The sequence below is a fragment of the Oryx dammah genome, unplaced genomic scaffold (genome assembly GCF_014754425.2).
Source record: "Oryx dammah isolate SB20612 unplaced genomic scaffold, SCBI_Odam_1.1 HiC_scaffold_18, whole genome shotgun sequence".
NCBI classification, from domain to species: domain Eukaryota; kingdom Metazoa; phylum Chordata; class Mammalia; order Artiodactyla; family Bovidae; genus Oryx; species Oryx dammah.
Window position 1 is genome coordinate 40,893,954 of NW_024070202.1, and position 26,310 is coordinate 40,920,263.

Genomic DNA, 26,310 nt, shown 5'->3' on the forward strand with positions numbered 1-26,310 from the left:
ATAAAAATTAACAAAAATCTGAAAATCCAGTGTTTATAATTACAGTATTTTAGTTTGTACTAGCTGCGTTTCAAGTGCTGCTGAATTGTGACATGTGGCTAGCAGCTACCATATCTAATAAGTTCATATACTATTAGTAGTCATTGGCATTCCGTTTCATATTAAATTTTCCCACTCCATAAAAATAGATGAAAGTTTTTTAAAATGTCAAAATCACGTTGTTAAAACTGCGATTTTATGTTTTTAAATCTTCCATCTATCAGTAAAGTAGCAATTTTTTAATCTTGAGATTCCTTTAAAACTCATTTTTGTAAATGTTATTCGTACTTTTAATAGTGATTCATTCACCTACCCTTATGGCTGATCAATATTTTTCAAATCGCTAAACAATTTCACACAAATGGTTGGAAAGTGTACACATCAAACTAAAAAAGGCATTTTTTGAGCTTAGTAAATCTTTACTACAGTTGTGCTCCATAGTACACACTGGATGTAAGAAAAAATAGCTAGATAATTCCTCCATTTGCTCCACAAATGAATATCACCAAACATGAGCCACCACTGAACGTGTTTGTTCAAAACAGTAAGACCTATCCTTCGGTTCTGAATACCACACTCTCTTTCTGGTAACTGCTCTGACCTTGTGATTTTATTACATTTCACATACATTCTTGTGATAGGTGAAATATAACAGAGGATCTCAGTGAACCTGATAGAGACACTGAGAGAATGGGATACTGAAGATTAAATTCCCCAAATAGGTCCCCGAATGGGCCTTGCCGACAACTGCTGTCCCAACACCTTAGCCATTAAAGGAAAAGAGTACACTGAAAATCTTTAAAAACCATTGGAAATATCATTGAAGATTATGTTGTAATGACACCAGTAACTACTAAGGGCCATGACCATAACATAGCTGATACTAGCAGGGCTCTCTTTTTTAAAAATAAATTCAAATATAAATAAATATTTTCATTTTATGTCTTTAAACTAAATGAAGATGGTAGAGGAAGTACTTCTAAATCATGATTTAAAAATCACCTTGGATCCATTTACATTTCATTAGTCTCTTTTTCTCGGAGAAGGCAAAGGCACCCCACCCCAGTACTCTTGCCTGGAAAATCCCATGGACTGAGGAGCCTGGTGGGCTGCAGTCCATGGGGTCTCTAAGAGTCGGACACAACTGAGTGACTTCACTTTCACTTTTCACTTTCATGCATTGGAGAAGGAAATGGCAACCCACTCCAGTGTTCTTGCCTGGAGAATCCCAGGGACAGGGGAGCCTGGTGGGCTGCCATTTATGGGGTGGCACAGAGTCGGACACGACTGACGCGACTTAGCAGCAGCAGCAGCAGCAGTCTCTTTTTCTAGTACTGTGACCAAGAATCTCCCATCAGAGTCCCTAGTCTATCCAATCAACCTTTGCTCCTAGTTTGTTTTACTGTCATTTTCTTCTTACTTTGAATTTCATGCCTGATTCTATGTATATGTTACTGTCATTAATGGATCCTCTTATTACTGTTTTAAAACTGCTCTGTTTTTTGTTTTAGACCAAGATTTAAATATATTTTAAGCCCATAAACAGTAGTTTACTATTTAGGAGAAGCACAGTGTATTTCTCTCTTAAGGACTGAAGTGTATGCCTATGAAATTAAAGTTAGTGGTATTGGGACAGTTGACTATTTGCAGAAATGAACTACTTGGAAAGGATTTCTTCAACCATCACCATGACTCAAAGTGTTGCAAAGCAAATTCAGTGGTGGTTTTACTGTTGGTTTTTTTTTTAACAGAGTGTAAACAAAATTAAATAAACCTGTGAAACTCAGCAATACCTTTGTGAAAATGAAGGTTCTCTGTTTCCTTCTTATTTTCTTTTACGCACTTTATGTATAACATTTTTTTCTTCATTGTGTTACATTCTTCTAAAGTGTTGCCTTATCAACTTTATACACAATATTCTGCTTCTGCTTCTTAGTAGCTGAAAGATCACCTTTGATTTTAAATATTTTATTCCTATTACATTTTAAAGTTTTAATACTTAAACTAATAGGCATATGTGTACTTTGCTTTTCTTTAAGGAGAATAATAAACTGGGTCTATCACTCTCTGAATCTAAAGTCCTAGTACCTTCTTTCTTCCCAGCTCTAATTCACAATGTTATTTTTGCATATACTTCTCATGGTTAGTACAGATGCAACTGTGTTTTATTGTTGTTGTTTTCTTTCTCATTTTAATCATCTCATTCAAAATCTGTGTTCAGCCTTGAACTTCTCTGATTCTGCCTCATATTGAAACCTCCACTTGGATACAAGGTTTACTTTTGTATTTATCTTGATTTTTTAATTCTTTTAAGTTTTAAACCATTCAGTTCAGTTTTGTCTGACTCTTTGTGATCCCATGGACTGCAGCATGCCAGACTTCCCTGTCCATCACCAACTCCCAGAGCTTGCTCAAACTTGTGTCCATCGAGTTGGTGATGCCATCCAACCATCTCATCCTCAGCTGTCCGCTTCTCCTCCTCCCTTCAAACTTTCCCAGCATCAGGATTTTTCTAAGGAGTCAATTCTTTGCATCAGGTGGTCAAAGTATTGGAGTTTCATCTTCAGCATCAGTCCTTCCAATGAATATTCAGGACTGATTTCCTTTAGGATTGACTGGTTTGATCTCCTTGCAGTCCATGGGACTCTCAAAAAGAGTCTACTCCGACACCACAGTTCAAAAGTATCAATTCTGCGCTCAGCTTTCTTTATGGTCCAACTCTCACACTCATACATGACTAATGGAAAAACCATAGGTTTGACTAGACGGATCTTTGTCAGCAAAGTAATGTCTCTGCTTTTTAATATGCTGTCTAGGTTTTTCATAGCTTATATAGTATTTCTAAAACATGCAAACAGTAACTACTGCTCTAAAATATTCTACCCCCTTACTTCTGTGGCCAGGAAGGGAGTTCACTTGAGTAAAGCTTTTACGAAGCAAACATTTCCCAAGGGATGTAGTAAAGGCTTATCTTCAATCACATTAGACCTATTTAATAAGCCTATATATAAGTATAGTGGAGAGGGTGGTGGCACCCCACTCCGGTGCTCTTGCCTGGAGAAACCCATGGACTGAGGAGCCTGGTGGGCTGCAGTCCCTGGGGTCTCTAAGAGTCAGACATGACTGAGCGACTTCACTTTCACTTTTCACTTTCATGCATTGGAGAAGGAAATGGCAACCCACTCCAGTGTTCTTGCCTGGAGAATCCCAGGGACGGGGGAGCCTGGTGGGCTGCCATCAATGGGGTCGCACAGAGTCGGACACGATTGAAGCGACTTAGCAGCAGCAGCAGCAGCATAAGTATAGAGACTCTGAATTATGTTGTAGGGATACAAAGATAAGTAAATGCATATCCTCAACCCCCAGAACATTGTAGATATGATGGAGGTTTTGTGGGAGAAAGAAGGTGGTTTCACTGTGATATTACCACTAAACAGATGTCCTTACCTGTACCATTAATCAGGTCACAATAACTTGACCAATAGGAGAGATTCCTTAGGAATTAAAAAAAGAAAAAGAAAATGATCAGTCTCATTTCAGGAGCACCTTCTCACATTACATTGTCTATTATGAGTCAGTATTTCTGCAGAAATAATAACAATTGATTAGACTAGATGTGACAGGTGCTAAGTTTAAGAAATGTTCTAAGTCATTTGGTTTATGTATTGTTTGAAGCTGGCATCTTGTTGAGATAAAGGAAGTGCTTGGTAATACTAAGTAGCTGGATTATAAAATAAAAGCTGCCAAAATTTGGTAGTTAGGAACAACTTGGAAAAGATAAAATTCTGCAAAAAGAACATTGAAAAACACATAGACATTTAGATGTCTACTTCAAGAAAGTTTTTTTCTTGTTCCAATGGGAGAAGTGGAATATTTCATATTATGTTGAAGTGTCCAGCTGAGTAGGAGGAAGATACTAAATGGTTAACTGATAAAAACTCATTATCAGAGAAAAGAGTAGAATGTGGAAGAGGAAAGAGATGTTTGATTAATAGAGATTTAGAAACATGTAGAAAATCTTTTCCTCTCAACTCTTGCATGAGCTGGCATTAAAGTAGGATGAACTTTATTTATATTCTGGTATCTACATAAAATATATATGTGTGTGTATATTTATATATGGAAATAATGAAAACAACAGTAGTGATAGTTTCTCTGTATACTCAACCACTTTTTGGTGATGGAAAAATGGGTTTGTCACTCTAACATACCATCCAGTAAGATGTCAAGGCAAGCTATTGCTTCTTTTTTAAACAGAATAAGCTGTCAGTTGTGCTCAGACAGTTAAGTTAACCTTATCATAATCTTAAATGAAATTCTTACTCCAATTTGGAACATTTAGTAACTCCTCAAAAACTCTGGTAATATTGAAATGGAAGAAATTCTCACTTTCCTCAATATACAGAGATGTGATTTCCCTAAAATGAACATTTAGAAGTGTTTGTTTTCCTCCATTAGAATTTTCAAAATGATAAAGGACCATGAACTCTGTAGATGAAAAGTCTATGTGAGTGAGTATTTTGTTCCAGGCAATTTTTAGGGACAAACTCAGTGTGAAGTAATGGTTACTTAATCATAAAAATATTTCATCTCTTTTGATTTTGATCAGTTTATTCTTGGTCAGGAACTACTGATCTTAAAACTCTAATTTCAACTTTAAGGAGAAAAGTTTCTCCCCCCCTGATATTTATTGGGCTTCTTTGTATTTTAGATATATGACAGATTAGGTGTACTGCACATAAACAGGCAGGAACTTGGGAGAAGTAGGAAATCATGGGTATGTGAACATATCTCACTCTTCTGCTACTTCATAGAAGGTATACAGTTTATTTTCAGGTTTAATATGTCAGTTTTGGAACAGGAAATAATAATTCCATTTTTTTGCACTGATAATGGTTTAAAAAGCTGAATTATTAATATAGAAAATTATTTCAGGAAAATTTTTAAGGGACAAGACATGAAAATGTTCACATGGATTCATTGAACGTTCATCTTTATAGATTCATTTAATTGTCGGGAGCCACCACGGGAGATCCCACCCATGACAAGGTCATGTGGAAGAGAATTGTTAAGCAAGGCTTCAGGACTCAGCGGGCTCCCTAGGCTTTCTTGAGCATCTACCCCAAAACTAGAATCTGTCTGTCTTACTATTTCATGACTTTCACCAACTCCTCTGACATTAACAGGGGGCTATCCCTGACCACCTTTCTCTAGAGAAAATCAACTTAGGGCTATAGCTAATAAGCCTCTTGGACATGAGAGGAATATTTCAAATCAAACCCCTTCTGTTAGCATTCTAACTTGCTTGGCAGGTATATCCAGACTCTTGCAGCTACACATATGATTATTTACAGCCTGCCAACTGTGAGAGGCACAGAAAGCCTAAAACAGAGCCTTTTAAAGAGTTATTAAAAGTTATTAGAGTAGTGCTGGTGTAGGATTTCATTATTGGGCCAATACTTGTTGCTAAGTTCCCATATCTCTTATCCACTCTGCACCTAGGAGTGCATTAGTTAACATAGTTGGAAAGTAAGAAAAACAAGTGTAGCCTTGAAATTAACCACATCAGACTTTTGAGCTAATTGGTTCTTTCTTGTAACTCACTGCACCATTGCTCTGTGAGAAATGTAACTTGTTTAATACTTTCTGAGGCTGACATAGATTAGAAATATAAAGAAAAAACATTTCAAGGGAAAATAAGTTTTCTGGTTGAGCAGCCTTTATCAAAAGAGGGTCATAAAATGTCCACAGGCCTCCAAGGCCAGAAGATGATGTACACAATATTGTTTATGGGAAAGGTTTGCAGAAAAAATCCTGGTTTCGATAAAGACAAAATAGATGTAATGTTTGGGTTGACTCTGTATGACTTTGCATCTTTCATTTCCCTCTATGTATAAGACAAGGTATAAAAGTACCTTTAAAAAATAAAGCTATTGGGCCTTGCTCACCAAAGCAGCTTGGTCTCCCCGCGTCAATCATTCTCTCCTTCTCCCTCCCTCCCTTTTTCAGCCTGATCCCTTGAAGCATAGAGGCTCCCTGCATTCATTTATCTGCCTGGGTTTCTAAGACCTGAACGGGAAGACGTTTTGCGTCTTCACTCCCTCGGGAGACCAGGAGGGCACCTGTGGCCTCAGTGAACAGGACAAAATTCTTGTCTGGGAGTTTTATTGGCTTTATATGTAAACCAAGGAATATCAGCCTCTTTCTCTCCTCTATTTTCTCATCTTCAACATTCTTTTCTTATCTCTCTCTAAATCAATCGCCGATGCTGTTTTTCCTTCAGGTTCCCCTGGATCCTGCGGGGCTGAACCCCGGCGTTTAATCATCTCCCTGGAATTAATGATGTTTTTTGACATGCTCAGTTAAAAAAGAGACAGTAAGATGTCCGTATTTCTACTTGCTAGATGATGAGTTGATATATTGATTTTCCTCATTTTCATTTGCATTTATGTCATTGTTGTGTGTATGATAATACCAGTTATACAGCAGAGATAGAAGTCGTCCCTTTAGATTTCTTTATGTAAGAGAACTTGTTCATAAAGGTGAACCCTCCAGTAGGGCTGATACTCAGCAAAAATGCACTAGTGTGGCCAGTTATCACAACTAAAGGATTAATGCCTGGTAGACCCAGGGAGTTTCTAGGGCTGAGATGTAAACAGCTCTGTCCCACAGGTTGTGCCTGTGCCTTGCCAGCCAGTAAGTAAGTTTCTTGCCTGCCTTAGAGTGTCCTAGTGACACACACTTTGCCTGGATACTTACTTTTTGCCTTTGTATGTGTCAATTATGGCGACTTTGCTTATGTCGTCCTTTCCATTGAAAACTTTGTAAACTCCATCCGCAGTATTATTGTACTGAAGAAATACAAGAAAAAATTACTTTTACAACAAACCATACTTTCCAAGTTATTAAATGTGTAATTATCTCACATTTTCAGTGGTTGTTCATAAGTATTTTATACGATTTTAAATATACATGCAATCATTTCAAAATTATTGGTCTTTAATGTTTTAAAAAGACAGAATACAAAAGGTTACTAAAAATAAGTGCTAGATGCCAAGACAAAGGAAGGTAACAAATGCCAAAGCTGTCGTGATCAAATTCTAGCACTCTTTGTTTTATTTAATCCAGAAAGGCCATTTTGATCACTACTCCTGATATATTGAGGTGAGGAGAGAGTAAACAAAACCTATGAGAAAAATGACCAATTTCTAGACATTGTCTCAATGTTATGATCTCTAAGTAGTTACTAAGATGAAGTGCACAAAATTAAAAACAGAATTAACCAAGGAAAGAAATAAGAATATGTGAATGAAATAATAGTAACTGAATTTATCTCCCTTAAGGCTTTTTGTATTTATATTTGATTGATATATGAACTTGCAACCCTAAAAACCACCTAAAGTAAAATAACAATGAACTGGAAAATATAATTAATATCTCATATAGTGCCAAATGGAATCACAGTAAAATTTTCCATGCAATAGTCACCTTGTCCTATTTGTAATTCAGAACATTCTGCCATAACTAAGTACATCACCAAATTCACTTTTTATCTCCAAACTGCCATTTCATGAGTTTGTAGATAGAAGTTCTTATCAGCTCTGAGCACTGCACTCACTCACAGAAGTTCTTACCAACTAAATCTGAGAGAATACAACATGCTGATGTATCAATCTTGTGTACAATGTCAGGTGACTTTTAAATTTACACTGAAACAATTTTTTAAGAATGATATGATGAATACAATTAACAAAAATAAAATACAGCTTAAACTTGTTTTTTCAGACAGGAAACCAAAACCAAAAACAGTATTCAAACTCTTAGCACCTTATAACCTAATATTAGACAATTGCATATTTATCTAGGAGTGGAAACTTGATTAAATGGCCACTTCTTAATCTTAAACTTAATTGTTAAATTCAGATAAGTAAATTTTCCCAACTAGGAAAGCTAAATCCACGTGAGGCAGAGATTTTTAAAAACTTAGGGTATGTATTCCGAGATCTAAAATAGGGTTTAACACACTGAATGATAAACTTATGAATTGCCAATGTGATTGATTATATATATCCAATTAAAGTCTAACAGTATCAAGATTTATAATTGTTACTCACAGGATAAAACACACCAACTGTAGTAGTAACAGGATATGGAACCAAATTCAAGAATGGATCCGTATAGCCCCACAATAGTTCTTTCAAAGTTCTGTTTTGAAACATGGAAGATTTGGACTTTTTGATAAGTGAATTGAGTATTCCTTGAATAAATGAATTTGGATAGAGATGTGGTGCAGCCTGCAAAAAAAAAAAAAAAAAAATCATGGTTTAAGACACCAAGTGCAATATCACTTTCTTAACAAATAAATGTAAATACAAGAATTAAACTGAATAAAACAATTTCCAGCTATCTTTAAAATGACTGCCGAATCTAGCCAGGACTAAAAGTATATTATTTCTTCATCTCTTAATGATTACATTTCCCTGTGGTTGTGTGGGCCACAGGAAGAAGAGTTTCAAGGTAAGTCCTAGTTTTTGACAAATTGTACTTATTTTTTTCATGAGTGATTATTTTGGCTGTGCTGAGTCTTCACTGCTGGGCACGCTTCTCTCTAGTTGCCTTGAGCAGGGCTAGTCTCTGATTGTGGTGCGTGGGCTTCTCGTTGTGGTGGCTTCTCTTGGTGCAGAGCATGGGCTCTGGGGTGTGCAGACTTCAGTAGCTGAGGCATGTGGGCTCAGTAGTTGCGCTCCCCAGCTCTAGAACACATGCTCAATAGTCGCGGTGCACAGGCTTAGCTGCTCTGAGGCATGTGGGATCTTCCTGGACCAGGGATTGAACTCATGTGTCCTGCATTATCAGGCGGATTCTTTATCACTGAGCCACGAGGGAAGCCCCATAAATCCATTTTAAAATGATACACTCTAAATGGTCTTCTAATCAGTCTTCAGTTGATTATTCTATGATCTTGTCATCTTTCCAAATGATCATAATTCAAAATAATAGCATAAGAAAGCATTTTTATAAAAATGAAAAAAAGATATCTAATTGTAGTTTTAATTGTGAGATTATTTACAGTTGGATTCTAGAGGATTTCAAAACCAGTAATTTTGCGGTTTGTCTACTCACTGCTACAGCCAGGTTGAGAATGGTGAATGTGTCATCCTCAGTTCCAACTGATAGCGAGGGTTCAAAGATGGCGCCATTGGGCTGCAGGAAAGAGACCGTGTGGGTCTCAGGGTCCTGGGTTATATTTTCCTTGGCTAGATAACGAACTCTGAAAAACAGGAGGAACTAAAACTCAAAACAGTTGTTTCAAATGAATGTCATTCATTCATGCAACAAATAATTTTAAGTACATAGACTGTGTCAGAAATTAAACAAGTAGACCAAAAGGATAAGCAAGCTGATGCTGAGTCTGTAGCAAATTAGAGAAGGAAGGTCTTAGATGTACATACCAGGGGAGAAGGAATACATGTTATTATAGGAGGTTATACAGATTCTGTGAGAAGACAGAATAGGTACAAACCCAGGCTTAGAATGGTTATGGTGGGAATAATGGACAGGATACAATTTCATAGAAGTGGTTTGAGTGACAGATAAAAATTTAATTTGGTAAAATATGGTAGAACATATAGGATAAGTAAGAACATGGTATACTTTTAGAAATAACACGTTTCAATGTGGTTGGTTTACAGTGTCTGAGTAAGGGGAGTGCTAGAAAACAAAGCCACTGAAATCAGCAAGATTTCAAAGACTAAAGGGTTGCATTCTACATTCAGATGTTCACCTTGTATCTTGAGGATGAGGGGGAAATACAGAAGATGAAGCAGGGGAATATTATGAGCCCATTTTTTTATATTAGAAGGACTGTTCAAAGTAGATAGCCTTTCCATCACTGGCTTGGCTATAATTTTCATTATTTTAATGAAAGTTAAAGATAACTAACAATATATTTCCACATAACAGATCAATTCCTCTCCAACCCTACCCCATGTATGGAATAGTTACTAGTTCTGAGCTCCTGGCTTTAATCTCTAGGCAGAGTACCAACTACTTTTTAGGAATGTAGTGAAGGGTAATATCATGGGACAAAAATATTTTATACATACAAGATATTTACTGAGATGGAATAAGGTGTACATTATTCACTGCTCTATCATATATCCGAATGTCTCTATCATGTGAGCTTCTAATAGTTATCTGTTATCTAAGATAAAGATTGAAACATCATGGGACTGAAATGGAAAAAAACAAAACCAACCAGAATAACCTGACCTGATTTCAAGCAAGTATAATAAAAATGTAGGTTCCTATGCCATAGGTATTATGAGTATTTTGTATCCCCAAGCAGTGTCTGGTACATTGGTAAGTTCTTGGTAAATAGTTTTGAATGAAGAAGTTATTTTTTACATTCTTTAAAAAGAGAATTCACAAAAATATGGAAATATATATTATTTCTAATACAATTTCATTAAGCTTTTTATTGCTTATTCTCCTTGGAGTACTGTAGACATACAAAGAATATAAATATCTGAGACATCATCCTGGAGAATCTATTACTAGTCAGTTACTCTCTTATATCAGATAATTATATGTTAAAATTATATTACATTTATATTTATATACTTGAAATAACAGCAATATAAATAGGTGAAAGTAACTGAAAGTCACTCATTGGTGTCTGACTCTTTGCGACCCCATGGACTATACCGTCCATGGAATTCTCTAGGCCAGAATACTGGAGTGGGTACCCTTTCCCTTCTCCAGGGTATCTTCCCAACCCAGGGATCGAACCCAGGTCTCACGCATTGCAGGTGGCTTCTTTACCAGCTGAGCCATAATTGTGACCCAAATTGTAGTTTACTTGGTTGTACTTACATTATACCAGCAGGTGGCACTCACTAACAGAAAAAAATCCTTCAAACTGAGGTCTGTGCTTAGAATGTACTTTTAAAAAGAGAGTATAAGTACTCAAGTTTTTGTTTAAAAATTAGAATGTATACATGTTTTACAGAGTGTTGGTTAATAAGGTCAAAGGGAGGTAATTGCTTCATATTTTGTTTTCTATGTACTCCTGCCAAAGCAAAGTAATTAAAAAAATTTATGTTCCATCTGAGAATATTCTGAAGGAGTTACCAGGTCTTCATAGAGATGGTATATATAATTAACATCTCAATCCAGGAAGTTTCATGCTTTGACTCATGTCACACCCTGTCAAAGTTTCATCAAGCTCACTTCAGCAGCAAAAAGGCAAATAAACTTGTTTGGTTCTGTTGAGGAGGGACATCCTCTTCCACTTCCAATTTCAAGTGAATTCAGGGTGTAATTGATAGGAAGTAAATTCACCTCAACACATGGAAGACTCTCAAACTATTAACTTTTTCTGAAAGGTAACCATTGTTTTTCCCATTATTTAAGGCATCTAGGTAGACAGTAAGGATTCCTTTGTTAACATCATAAAACATCATGAGATTCCTTTAGAACTGTTATATAAATTCGAGTTTGTTTACATACTTTAGCTGAAAATCCAACTTCTCCAACCCTCACCTGTTTCTCCAAGTAAATGAATTATATCTAATCCACTCCATTTTTATCCCTTAGAGAATGAAGGTTTTAGCCTCCAAGAATAAGATATATATCTTATCACCTTTCAGAGAAGGACTGGGACAGGACATTCCACAATGAATACCCTTAAAAGTAAAAACATACCCTCCCCCCCCCAAGCAAGCAAAAAAATTAAGCAAAACCTGTGATGAGACAGATCTTAAATACCACCTATTTTCTCTTATCACATGCATTCAGTTCTCTCAGGGTATGATTTTTAATCAGTTATGGTTTGGTGGCTTAGTCGCTAAGTCATGTCTGGCTCTTGAGACCTCATGGATTGTAGCCCACCAGGCTCCTCTGTCCATGGGGTTTCCCAGGCAAGAATACTAGAGTGGGTTGCCATTTCCTTCTCCAGGGGATCTTCCCAACTCAGGAATCGAACCTAGGTCTCCTGCACTGCAGGCGGACTCTGGCATTGCAGGCAGACTCTTTAACAACTGAGCTATGATGGAAGTTTAGTCAGTTATACTTAGATTGTACTAGGTCATACGTAAGTTCTAGATTTTCAGAGTACACATTTTTTGGAATAAGATATTCAGATATCTTATTATATCTGGCTTTTGATAGTGATATAAGAAGTATAAGACTCTGAAAAAAATTTTAAATATTTCTGAAAGTAAGATTATTTTATATAACAATGAAAACCAAGACTTCTTTGACCGAGTTGTGAATAGTCATAGACATATGTCTGAGACAGGAGATGGCGATAATTACTAGGATGGAATAGTACCATGGCGCTCTACAACTTATATATTATATTACAGCAGCAGGCATCACCCTCCCAACTACTGTTACTTCATTATCTTTGAGCATGAGTTGCTGATATAGAAATAAATTAATGCATGGAGAGGAAAGAAATTACATGATTATAGACTACCTAAAACAAGTAAGAAAGTAAAACTATGAATTAGAAATCTTTACAAACATGAAGTTTTGTGATAATACTTGATTATTGTCTATAACTAGCTGTAATTATCCTTGAAAAATCACATTTATATAACAAAGGATACAACAGGACTTAATTCTGTTCCCATATGGGGTCTATAAATGTCCTAATACCTAGCTAAGATTAGTGTTTTAGCACTTCAATCTATAATTTTGATAGGGGGAAAATGTACGCCAATAACTAGGAGTTATCAGTTTCCAGGATTTTGTCATTGTGGACAAACTATTTCACTTACCTGGTGTCAGTCTGATTTTTAAATTTACAGAAGGAAAAGTTCTGGCTAATTATTTCCCCCTACATCTGATGGATCTTAGATTCTATTCAAAATGTGTTAAACTGTTCAGGCATGTAGATAAAGGTATTTTTTACTCAGTCTTTGTACTGGAGAAAATATAAGAATGAAGCCACTGCATAAATACACTCTTAAGACCTGGAAAATAGTTTGAATAGAAATCCTAAGCAGGTATTTTACTTACATAGAAGTTTAATGCTGTGGTTAGCAAAACTGACCATGTACTGCCATCACCCAGAGTATTTGTAAAACTCATTACCAGGCTCAAACCGAGGGTCTCTGACTCACTTGGTCCAGGGCGGGGCCTGAGAATTTGCATATCTGCCTAGTTCCCAGGTGATGCTGATGTTGCTGCTTCAGGAGCCATACTTTGAGAACTTCTCATACTTTGAGAACTACACTTTCCAATTTTAAGATTTTAAAATACTCATTTTTTAAAATGTTGATCGATTTTTTTCTATTTAGATGCATATTTCAGAGTTTTTGAAACATAGATGGCACAAGTGTAAAACACATGTGACTTGTTCAATGTAGGGTAGTTAACTGACGCTGGTAAATTCATAATAAACCTGTTCTTTAATAATCATTAAATCCTTAGATTAGGGTTTTATGTAGGCAGAAACAAAATGTTTCCATATATATTAATGGTAAGAAGCTTTTTCAGAAATACCTGTGTTCAAGGAAAGAGTGCCACATATTTTGGGGACTCACCTGTACGTGTAAGGACCTCTTTGCTTAACTTTAATTTTGCTGCTATTAACTGCCACTTCGTCTGGATTCTGCACATCAAATATCCAAAACTGTCTGTAAACATCTGTGCCTGTTTTAACCCAATTTTTAAAAGCAATTGTGCCATCTTCAAGGACAACTTCCTATGAAAAAGAAAATGTTTGGGTTATCTTTTTGTAGCCAATATGGGCACCTGTTGGGAGTTTAAACTTTTTCGTTAGTCAGTGAAAGATCAAGTTCAAGTATCCTGCACATGAAAACCTTTGCAACCTGCCACATGCTTGCAACAGAAATGTTTTCAACACATTATGGTAGCAATCTCTTTCAGTCAGCCTTTTACAAGGAAAATCAGTGTGTAATATTGCAAACATGTCTGATGATTGTAAGGCCAACCATTGGCAAGCTTTAGAGTGACCCTATTTCAATATTGCAACAATTTGTAACAATTTATTAAGCAAGATTAATTAAAGCATTTCAAAAAAGTTCTTATCAGGTTGAATATTAATTTCTAATGTACCCTTAATGAGTCAGACAGAAGAGGCAAAACGGAAAAACAGAAAAATCTAGTGGAATTAAAAGTTTTCTCATTTTCTTCAGAATTTGGATACTTCAGGTGAAAATCGGATAACATTTGTTAAGAAAAACACAGCTTTGATTTCTCCCATTCAAAACCCTGATCAATGAGGCTTTCTTCTCAGTACATTTGCAGAAACTTATTAGTACATGTTTCCAAGATTACAGTAGTCTAATTCATATTCTTAGGTTAATACTTTAAAAATAAAAGAAATACAGAAGTTTTCTTTTCTTTTTTTTGTGAAATCAGAAAATCCAACATTAGAAGTATCTACTAGTTTAGGTATTATTATATGGAGACATAAGTATCTATTAATAGTTTAGGAGCTGAGACAGAATAGAGTCACCAAACCCTTTAAGGTCAATTTTATTATCTGTAAAGTGAGGGAGTTATCATAGATGCTCTCCCGGGTTCCTTCCAAGGCTTTTACTCTCAGCAAGAAGCCTATGGGGCTCTAGGAGCCAGTGGAGACAAAGGTGACTTTGTGGCAAGCAATGTTTCCAATTAACTACCTTGCAAGGAATACATACTCAGGTGGAAAGCTCCAGTTTACCCTTTTACTGCTAGAGGAAGAGGAAGGAAAGCATTTCACAGAAAATAAGCCTTAAAAAACCCACAAGAACAATCTCACCTGTTTGTTTAGTTCAACAGGAAGCATCAATTCATAGAATGGTGGATCAGAAAAGGACAATGAACATTAGCACATTTTCTAGGAGAGCATGCTGACACTCTGAGAAACCGGGTATCTGGCCCAAGGGTCACTGAGCCATATGCCTAGTGGCAGAAGATCCTAATCTCTGACCCTTAGGCTAGTCCTCTTTCACACCGTGTTACTATTTTTTGTTCCTGTCACCTCTGCACTTAGTTGGTAGAAGTCAAAGTGAATTAGCAATCTTCAGGATACTTGACTTATTGCTTAATGGAAAGAAAAAGAGAATTCCTTAGAGAAGAACAGGGCATCAACTAAAATGTCATTACAAAATCCTGTGCTGTCACAATCCTTTTATACTGGGTACATCGCAACTGTTAAAGCAGTGTGAGACCTTAGTACTTTTAACAAGCAATTGTCCTTGAAGATAGTTTTTTACTCCTAAAAAGTCTTAATTCCATAGCAAACCCAAATCAAGACAAAATTATGTATAGATAAGTATTATGGCTATTCTAAATGTAAAGGTGTTTACTGTAAATGATGAGGGTTTTGAAGCTGAAGTCTACGTGGAAGCTGCAAACTATTTTCAAGAGACATTATGAGAGGAGAACACACATGAACATTATTACTTTTACACTGTAGAATCTTAAGGACTAGTATAATATCAATTGTTTATCATTACCTCTCAAGACACATATTTCAATAATGTACTTGGTGGGACAGAAATCTCCCCGACTCTAACACTTGTGCATTTTATATAAAAAAAATTGTAACTGTATCGTGTCTTTCTTCTAAGGGCCATGAGTTACTTTGTCTTATTTGTCAATCTGGAGACAACTTTTTTAAAATTGGGAAGTTGAAACACAAAGAATTGAAATGAGTGCATTGAACTTCTAGCTTTAGAGTTAGTGTCATCTAACACCATCCATTTTTTTTTAGTAGTGGAAGTGGGTCCTTGAAAAACAGATGTCTCATTCAATGTGGCGTAATAATTTGGTAGTAGATAATGGTGAATCTGGCATTTCACGCCAATCTCATTTGGTTTTTATAAAACAACAATTTGTACAGAGAGAGAGAAAAATATTGAATCAGTCAGAATAGAAATGAATTTCTTCTGATCCTAAGACTACCTAGGTACTAGAAATTTGTATAGACCTCTGACTATCAAGACTAAATATATCATAAGGTCCTCTTAAAAAGGAGCTTAAGTTCTTTGCGACTTTAAAAGGTCTTGATTTTAAATTGACTTTGCACTGTCTGGCCTATTTTGTGGACCTTTCAGTAAATTTGAAATACAAAGATGAAATTATATGTACAAAAAAAAGTAATATAATTGAAGATCCTCTCCCTTGGCTGATACATACATCAGTATCTATCCCTGACTTTAAGCATTCAGACTATTTAGCCCTGGATTTCAGCTTGATGACTCTAGTGTGGCATGGTCTTCAGCTGAGTCGAAAGCCATTTACTTTGAAAGTTCTGTTTTGCTACATTAATTTGAAGGCAGATATCTGGGACTATAATACCCTCTATCTAGTCCTGTGGCCACTTGATTATTGCTGTTATGGGAAAGCAATACTCATCCACATGATGGGCAACTTTAGTCTATGTTCCTGTGAATGAACTATATAGAATACCTTTGCAAAAAATAATATTGTCCCATTTCTCAAGGTTCTTACAGAGTACTGAAAGATGGAATCATATAAAGCAGATTTTAGTCTATGAGTAGATTTCCTTACCCTACTACCAACCTAAGTATATTGGCTTCTTTACTCAAAGCCTAGAGTGAAAAGTGAAAGTGTTAATCACTCAGTCATGTCTGACTCTTTGTGACTGGATGGATTGTAGCCCATCAGGATCTTTTGTCTATGGAATTCTCCAGAGACGAATGCAAGAGTGGGTTGACGTTCCCTTCTCCAGGGGATCTTCCTGATCAAGGGGTCAGGATCCTGATCAGGGTCTGATCAGGGGGTCTTCCTGATCCTGGGTCTCATGCATTACAGGAAGATTCTTTACTGTTTGAGCCTCCTGGGAAGCCTAGAGTGAAGTGGTTAACAATGAAATAGATGCTATGAGTTTGATTCCCAGTTTGATCGTATGCTAACCATTTAAACTTGCGCAGGCTATTTGATTTCTTGTGCCTCAGCTTCCTTATTTGTAAAATAGGGGTAATAATAATATTGGAAATAATATGAGGTTGAATGATATGAAATTAATATTTCTGAAAGTCAATATAGGTGGAGTATGGTATAATTATATTAATTATTTCATTCATAGCATTCCTGTCTGAACCAGTCATGTGGCAATAGCTCATGTAAAACCCTGTGGCACTTCTGCTACTTGATCATTTCTATATTTATTCTCCATCCAGTGAAATCCAAACTTTCCTAAAAAGCAGAAACATACTGAAAAGAGTCTTTATCTTCTTCACTCACTACCACAGTTTGTTCTGTTTAGAACCAGTTACAAGCAGTCTTCCTATGATCAAACCATTTTCTCCTATGTGTATACATGCTGAGAGAAAGAGAAAGAGAGGATTAGAATATTAGTGCCAGTTGTGCTAACAGTCAAAAAGTGGTTTTGGTCTCAGGTTATTATCAAGTCATCACTTAAACCTCAGAATAACAATTGGTGAAATTGATTAGATATAATATGTTTCTGAAACTCAGGAAATCAGCCTCCAAGTGTTTATGTAAGAACCTAAAATGGGAGAGTTTTTCTTTGGCATGAAAAGTATACTATGTTGATATTAAATTGGGCTGGAAGAAGAAAATTACACTGACCTGCTGTTTCTTAAAACATTTTAAAGTGATTTTATTATTGGAGTTAATATGCAAATAAATGTTTAATCCATGTTTTACTACTATTTAAATTTAGAGTTTATTTTAGATTATTTCATGTTATCATAATTATTATTAAAGCAAGTTCTATCTTTAACAACCTATATACATCTGGCACTTTTTTGAGCTTTTAGATACTATAATAAGGTAAAAATTATTTTATCATATCTAGAAATAGTCTAAGCATATACCATGAAATTAATATATATGTGTATAAAATTTACTATCAAATATTGACTGTTGCTTTGAAATTATAGTCATTTTAATAAGTCAAAATAATAATCATTTATGTTTATTTTATCTGGAAGCATTTTTTGGCTATGAGAAGATCATTCTTTTCAAGAATAGGGAAAAGAAATGGTGTAATTGAATGATGGTATGATTGAAAAAGATATCTTGATTTTCTGTCTTGATGTTCCATGGTTAATATCATAGGTGAATTCAAACTATTTAAAATTGCCTATTATATAATATTCAGCAATATTAAGTGATATTTTGTAGTGTCAGGTGATAAATTATCCTTTGTGAGTGGTGCCAGAACTTTGACCTTTTTCTGAAGTCCTTTGATAATTTCTGCTTTCCACATTCATGGCAGCTCATGCCATTGACTTTTAGTCTATCTAGCAAGATTGCATAAATCTGCAGGTCCCACTCAATTCTACTAGGAATCATGATCTGAAACACTGGTATAAAAGCATTCAGCTATAATGCATAAAACCCTACATAATGCATAATTATCTATAATGCATAAAAACCCTACAAAATTTCCTTTGGAAATAGTGAATAAAGAAATATAATGGTAAAATATATTGACTATTTTACACCATTTCAGATATTGGTATCAGGTGTCATCTTTGAGAACCAGAAAGTATCAGAGTCCCAACTCTAGAGAACACGATGACATGGTTTTCTTATCTTTTTAAATTAAGCACTTTCTTTTTTTAATGGTGCTTATATATAGGTAATAACTCTGCCAATTTGCTGTTAGTCCATTAAATAATGCAAGTTACATGCAATGAGTTTTAATTGTAGAGAAAAACTGACTGGTAGTACAACATATATATATATATTTGTAAAATAGCAGTATTAATCTAAGTGCTCTTGAGGCAGGGGCGAGATACTTAGCTCTCTGTGCTTACACATAGTTCAAAGATTTGACCTCTACACATATGCCAAACAGATACATATGCTAATCTCATATTTAAAATAATTTGGTAAACTAAATTTAAAAGAAACAGTTTTATTTAAATGAAGAAAAAGTCACAACAGCTCTACATAATTAAAATAAGCAAGGGTAATACTGCTATATGAAAATCTGAGCGCAAAAGCAGGCTCTCTTAACTATACTACACAGCTCCTGACTATTGAAGGGCTTCTGATGATGTCTTGAAAAGTGAAAGTGAAGTCGTTTAGTCGTGTCCAACTCTTTGTGACCCATGGACTGTAACCTATCAAGTTCCTCTGACCATGGCATTTTCCAGGCAAGAGTACTGGAGTGGGTTGCCATTTCCTTCTCCAGGGGATCTTCCTGACCCAGGGATTGAACCCAGGTCTCCTGCATTGCAGGCAGATGCTTTACCATCAAAGCCACTTAATCTTAGCCAAAAGGGATGATGTCTTAGTCTGTGAATATTGAGCTGGGTTACAGTGTGACCCAAAGATTGCAGGTAACCCTCATTTCAAAAATAAGAAGGGAAAACACTGTTTCTTTATTTTATCCCACTTTATTACTTGGCACTATTGAATATATAATTTTAAAGTTATTAGTGACTGTGTTCTAACTACTATTTCCTTAATTTTCATCTGCCTGAGATAATTTTACTTTTTCCTTAAAAATTGGCTTCATAATAACTTCTTAAAAAATTACAGTCTATTGTTTTCATTGCTTCATATAAAATAATTTTTCTGTTTTCTGTTGTCTTCCTACTTACCTCTGAATGCACAAATCCCGTAGTAATTTCTCTGCTCTTTTGTCTCTATATTCAAACACTCCTTAAACATATCTATTGTTTAGTTTTATCTATTCTCTATAATAATGAACAAATCTCTGAACCTTCCCTTTGAAATATACACTGATGTTCTTTCCAAATCACTTATAAAACCTCTGTGCTTTATTCTTCTAAGGTATACATATTTCTATCAAGAACACAACTGGACATCTTGTAGTGTGAAACTTTTACTCCTCTCTCCCCCTATTTATTTAGTTCCTCTATCCATTGCATTCCATCACCCATCAGTCCTACATACTCCATCACACTAGACCAGAGAGCCTTTTGTTATGCGCAAACTGTGCAAAGATCTGTTTAAAAGTAAGTGTTAAATTCTCCTTGAAAGTGGTCATGTCCTATATAACATTTCCTGTTTTTGGTCTCCTCACTGTCCAACACTTTCTGTTGTAGAATTAGAGAGTGCAAAATGTATAAATCATCTCATCTCTGCCTTCAGATTGCCTAGGTTTAGAAACTAACTCATATTCCTTTTAGCTGGGTAAGTTGTCAGGTTGATTTAAGGTCTTGTGATGGTAGTACCTTCTCATTGATATTTGTGAAGATTAAATGAATTAGTATATATGAAGCTCTTAGGACTAAAAAATGCTTTATTTATTTAGTATATAGTATAATATATTAGTATGAGTGGCATATAACTTACTAGTATATAGTATTGCTGTTTCCTTCTTCAGTATATTTGATACCAGTCACTAAATGCAGATTTTGTTATGTCTAACAACTACAGGTAAATATACACTACTATTGCCTGTCATGTCATTAATTAAATAGTCTTCTGCCTGATGCTCCAAAGTTTCCTAAATTTTACCCCATGTTATTATCTTTCCAATCATCTTTGCTGTTATTTTTCCTTCTGTCGTCACAATATTTAGTTGCATTTCCACAACTTTTTTCCATGGCATTAAGCAGTCCCTTGACACTTTTATTGGAACTCTCTTTGGACTTTCAAAATTTTATACTTCAAAATCCAACTCAAGTCTCACCTTCTTCTTGAAGTTATTGAATACGAAAGTTCTCTTTCTAAATAGTGCATGCTTTAGAATTCAATTACAGAGTTTCACTCTATAAAAAAAAGTCTCTAGGTTTTTTTACAATGTGCTTTTTCCCAGTTAAAATTTATATTTCTTGAGATAAATATTTATTCTCTCTTAGCCTCTATACAAATTTTTGATGTCCCAAAACTCTTATTTCCTCGAGTAGCCATAGAACTTAGAGATAAATATGAAAAATTAAAATAGATGTTAGTGCCTCTCATGATACAGAGACTCTGTATGTATAATATTGTTGAATAATAAGAAACAATAGATGATCACTGTTTGCTACTGATTATCAAGTATGAATAAAAAAAATCTTAGTCTAAGATGCCGTACACTGGAAGATTATTGTGGTTTTTCTCTTCTGAAGATTAAAAAAATAGTTATAGTCTGTGTGTCAAAATTTATCCTGTTCTCACTCCACAGATACAGAAGGGAAGTGAGTTTATAGAGCAGAAAGGATATAGGACAATAGCAGTTCTCTCTAACACGTTAGACACTCCACATCTCACCATCTCCTGTCTGTCTCTATTGAGCTATATTAAAATAATATCAAGAAAGCTGGGAATTCCAAGGAAGGAGATGGTATTTAATGTATAATATTTCCAGTTAAACCCATGAAGTTAACATTTTTGCTGTCAGTTAGCAAGAGAAAAGATAGAAATGCCTGTGTGGTTATTAAGCAAATATAGCATACAAGTATAGAAACTGTGCCAAAAATGTCCTATTTCTTAATCTGTTGTGCTAAGACAATAGCTATAATAGTACAGTCAGAAAATTTTTTAAATTTACAGACTAAGCATTTAGCTGAACAAAAACAAACCAAAAAAGCTTTGGAAAATAGTAACTTCTTGTGGGTAACTAGATTTGAAATTAAATCTTCATATTAAGTCAGGCAGTGCTTTAGTGAAAAATAATTGTAATTATTTAAACTCCTAGTAAGAGCAGGATGTCAAACATGGGCAAACGGATGAGACAGATAAAGGTCTTGACAGGAACAGAAACTCCGGTCTGAGTTGGTAGTCTAGCCCATTGGATGATTCAGTTCTTGTTGCTCTCCTCTGTACATTGTGCTTACTGACATCTAGACCACTGGCATCTGAACCAGGATGACAGCTGAGGCTAGCACTCGGATAAGTTCATTTGGCCAGCATTATATTTTAAAAATAAACATACATGCCTCTCAGCAGGGCACACACTTTTAACTTCACAGCAGTCATTGTCTTGTTTCTCTATTGTTCTTGGTAGCTCTTTTTAGGGCTTGTCTCCAAACCCTGAAGTTATTGGAATTTGCTATCCCTGGTTTAGGACTCCAGCAGATCTACATCTCCTTATCCTAGCCTTCCTTTTCTTTATCGGTTAAAGTTGGTGAGTATAAAGCTGAATTAGAAGGAACTAGGATGAGAGACAGATTCTAGTTTGTTGTACAAAGCCTATCTATTAAGCCACTTTATTTTTAGTTAAATCTACAGTGAACTTGTTTGTATACATATATACATATATATATCTGCACATACACATATATATACACACATATACATACATATATATACTGGGATGTGTTCTGCATAACATTTCTGAAAGTATTTTCTAAAAATCCCTTATCAACCTTTATCAGTAGGAAATGTTTATAAGGATCATATATTATTAATATTACACACATATAGAACAGTTTACCAAACAAAAATAAGTTTTACCAGTTTTACCAAATATTCCTAAATCAATATTAAACACAGTATTAAGTTATATATAATTTTACTTTAATCAACTGTAACCAAAGTGCAACTACTTTTATAAATGTACCCTCACAAAATAACACTCATTTCTCATTCAAAAGCATATGAAAAGCATATCAGCATACTCTTTGGACATAATTAAATGGAATTATTTCCACTTATCTGCATACCTATAATAGTTTTTATCAGAAATTAAAATATTTAGACTTAAGATGACAGTGCATTCAATACATCATACTTTGATTATTTCTCTATCATGTAGAGTTTCAGTTGTTCAAAATCACCTTTGTGTTAAATTGCTGGTTATAATGAAATATAAAACAGAAACTCTAAGCCAAACACAAATCAAGGTAGACTGAATCAGGATGAAAAGAAATATTCTCAATACCACTTGTACCTTTTTAATTGTCTTCTCAATAAGCATGTCTCCAACTGGCATTAGAATCCCTCCAAACACAGCCAGGACTGCACCAATGACAGCACCAGCAATAAGCCCACAGTTTCTATTGCACCCCATTTTTCTTGTTCAAGGAAACACTGAGGTTCAGCACCTGCTTCTTTCAAACTCCCAGTTCTGATGAAGGTGGTTGCCAAGAGGCCTGGTTCTATCGTTAGAAGGATATCATAAAGCAGAAGCATAAATATCAGTACAAAAAGATCAAAGTACAAGGAAAACACGCAACTGAAACAAATCATTTTGCCAGGTATAAACAGACTTTTTTTAAGAAAACTTTCTAGGTCGTATATTTTTTTTTTAATTTGACTACCTACCAGTGGTAGAAACAATAAATATCATCACATAGAGCAATTCCTCAAAATTCTCCTCTTTTTTTTCTGTGGGTGATTAACATACTGAAATCTTATCTGTGGAGAATATGCATATGTACTCTTGCCCTCTGCCTACCTTCTTTCAGCCTGGGACACTTAGGGACATTTTTGCCCTCTATCTGGCTTTTCCACCTAAACATAGCCATTTACACAGTATTACCTGGGGAACAACAGACTGTTTCTAAATAGGAAAAGGAGTACATCAAGGCTGTATATTGTCACCCTGCTTATTTAACTTCCATGCAGAGTACATCATGAGAAACACTGGGCTGGAAGAAGCACAAGCTAGAATCAAGATTGCCGGGAGAAATATCAATCACCTCAGATATGCAGATGACACCACCCTTATGGCAGAAAGTGAAGAGGAACTAAAAAGCCTCTTGATGAAAGTGAAAGAGGAGAGTGAAAAAGTTGGCTTAAAGCTCAACATTCGGAAAACTAAGATCATGGCATCTGGTCCCATCACTTCATGGCAAATAGATGGAGAAACAGTGGAAACAGTGACTGACTTTATTTTTTGGGCTCCAAAATCACTGCAGATGGTGATTGCAGCCATGAAATTAAAAGACAATTACTCCTGGGAAGGAAAGTTATGACCAACCTAGACAGCATATTAAAAAGCAGAGACATTACTTTGTTAACAAAGATCCATCTAGTCAAGGCTATGGTTTTTCCAGTGGTCATGTATGGATGTGAGAGTTGGACTATAAAGAAAGCTGAAGAATTGATGCTTTTGAACTGTGGTGTTGGAGAAGACTCTTGAGAGTCCCTTGGACTGCAAGGAGATCCAACCAGTCCATTCTAAAGGAGATCAGTCCTGGGTGTTCATTGGAAGGACTGATTCTGAAGCTGAAACTCCAATACTGTGGCCACCTGATGTGGAAGAGCCGACTCATTTGAAAAGACCCTGATGCTGGGAAAGATTGAGGGCAGGAGGAGAAGGGGACGACAGAGGATGAGATGGTTGGATGGCATCACCGATTCAACGGAGGTGAGTTTGGGTAGACTCCGGGAGTTGGTGATGGACAGGAAGGCCTGGCGTGCTGTGGTTCATGGAGTTACAGAGTTGGACGTGACTGAACTGAACTTGAACCTGGTGTTCTCCTGCAAATTGAATGTGGGTTGACTGGAGTCTATTCCATCTAAATTCTAAACAAGAACGGTAACAAATGTCTTCTTTACCTTTTTCACAATTAGAAAGATACAGTTTTTACAGGAAATGATCTGATGAGTCTCAGAAGGAGTCAGTTCTTCTAATCACTGGTAGCCTATCTGTTAAAACAAAAAACATGAGTAAATTAGGGAAATACATTGTCAGAAAATTAACACTACACTACTCTCTAATATCACCAAAATTATAATCACTGTTAAAAGAAATTTCCATTCTCATGGATATTGAGTTCATGCTTGAATTCTTTCTTATCAACTGTGTTGAAAACGTTGAAATATTTTACATAATATTTTCACTTCTTTTTAATAACTGATTTTTATATCATCTAAAGGTGAACAGAACTTGAAGAAAATATGTAACATAGAGTATATCTAGATTCTGTAATAGGTATTGCTTTCTTACTAGCCTCGAATACATATATTTTAACATATTCAAGAGCAATAGTGTTCTTTTTGTTGTAGGGAGTTGATTCATAGGTCTTCCCTGGTGACTCAGTGGTAAAGAATCTGGCTGCAATACAGGAGATGGTGGTTGAATCCCTGGGTTGGGATGATCCCCTGGAGAAGCAAGTGGCAATCCACTCCAGTATTTTTGTCTGGGAAATCCCATGGACAGAGGAGCCTGGTGGGCTACAGTTCATGAGGTTGCAAAAGAATCAGACACGCTTAGAGACTAAACAACAACAATAAACTGATTCATAACAATTCTGTTAAAATCAACTAGATTGTGTCAATATGTATTTCACTTAGTCTTATCTTTGGAAAAAAATTCCTAACGTAATAAGCAGATCCTATGGTAACAAGACTTTATTATTCAAATACCTAAAACATACTATTTAAGCAGTTTTTATTGCAGTAGAAATCTGTACTAGAGTTGACCTGACATTGATAAACAGAATGTGCTTTGTAGCTTGTAAACAAATACTCCCTAATTCAGAATGCCCTTGCCCAAGGAAGACAAAAATTGCAACAGATTGGAGGGACACACAATATTTTTGTCAGTCTTGTAAGGATAATAGTAAAAATGATACTTTGTTATGGATTCAGACTTTTCCCTCCATAGCTTGGTTGTGGTTACAGTACCATTCTGATGGTTTTATTAGTATTTCTTTCCACTTGAGTAAGCATTTAATTTTTTAAAATTATTAATTGCATAGCTAAGAAAATGTTAAGAATAATGTTAAGAAAATAAAGGAATAAGACTTTCCCTCAAAATGGAAAAAGGCAAATCTTACAAACTTTTTTCATTCTTCAGGATTTCTATTCTCTTATACCAAATACCTAGGATGATCCACTGTAAATCAAGATGAACAAACTGATTCACACTGAGGTCCTGGTGGCTAAGAAGTTTGAATAGTCATTAATGTCACATGTTTTTCCCCAATGTAAACAAAACACACAAGCCTAAACAAGTGGTTTACTCTTCCCGTGGAATTTTATGTCTCTGAGCAAGTTGAGTTGTTGTTTAGTTGCTAAGTCATTAGCAATTCTTGGCAATCCATGGGCTGCAGCACGCCAGGCCCCAGTGTCCTCCACTATCTCCTGGAGTTTGCTCAAATTCATATCCATTGAGTCCATGATGCTATCGAACTATCTTATCCTCTGCTACCCCTTTCTCCTGTCGCCTTCAGTCTTTCCCAGCATCAGGGTCTTTTCTAGTCAGCTCTTCACATCAGGTGGCCAAAGTATTAGAGCTTCAACCGGTCCTTCCAATGAATATTCAGGGTTGATTTCCTTTGGGATTGACTGGTTTGATCTCCTTGTAGTCCAAGAGACTCTCAAGAGTCTTCTCCAGCCCCCTAGTTTGAAAGCATCAATTTGTTGGCATTCGGCCTTCTTTATGGTTCAACTGTCACATCTGTA

The 26,310-nt window shown here is 35.6% G+C and overlaps 1 protein-coding gene across 6 annotated transcripts in view; it reads right to left on the minus strand.

The window, feature by feature from the left end:
• The window catches only part of LOC120878123 (platelet glycoprotein 4), a 94,613-nt gene that overhangs the window by 9,948 nt on the left and 58,355 nt on the right, over window positions 1-26,310 (minus strand). For all 6 annotated transcript variants that reach the window (XM_040260737.1, XM_040260734.1, XM_040260736.1 and 3 more), the window contains 7 exons: window positions 24,460-24,549; window positions 22,847-23,054; window positions 13,593-13,753; window positions 9,163-9,310; window positions 8,154-8,333; window positions 6,799-6,890; window positions 3,487-3,533 (listed from right to left, as the gene is read on the minus strand). In XM_040260737.1, the coding sequence (XP_040116671.1) occupies window positions 3,487-3,533; window positions 6,799-6,890; window positions 8,154-8,333; window positions 9,163-9,310; window positions 13,593-13,753; window positions 22,847-22,966 (748 nt within the window). In that variant the 5' untranslated portion in view covers window positions 22,967-23,054; window positions 24,460-24,549. The remainder of the gene's footprint in view (window positions 1-3,486; window positions 3,534-6,798; window positions 6,891-8,153; window positions 8,334-9,162; window positions 9,311-13,592; window positions 13,754-22,846; window positions 23,055-24,459; window positions 24,550-26,310) is intronic.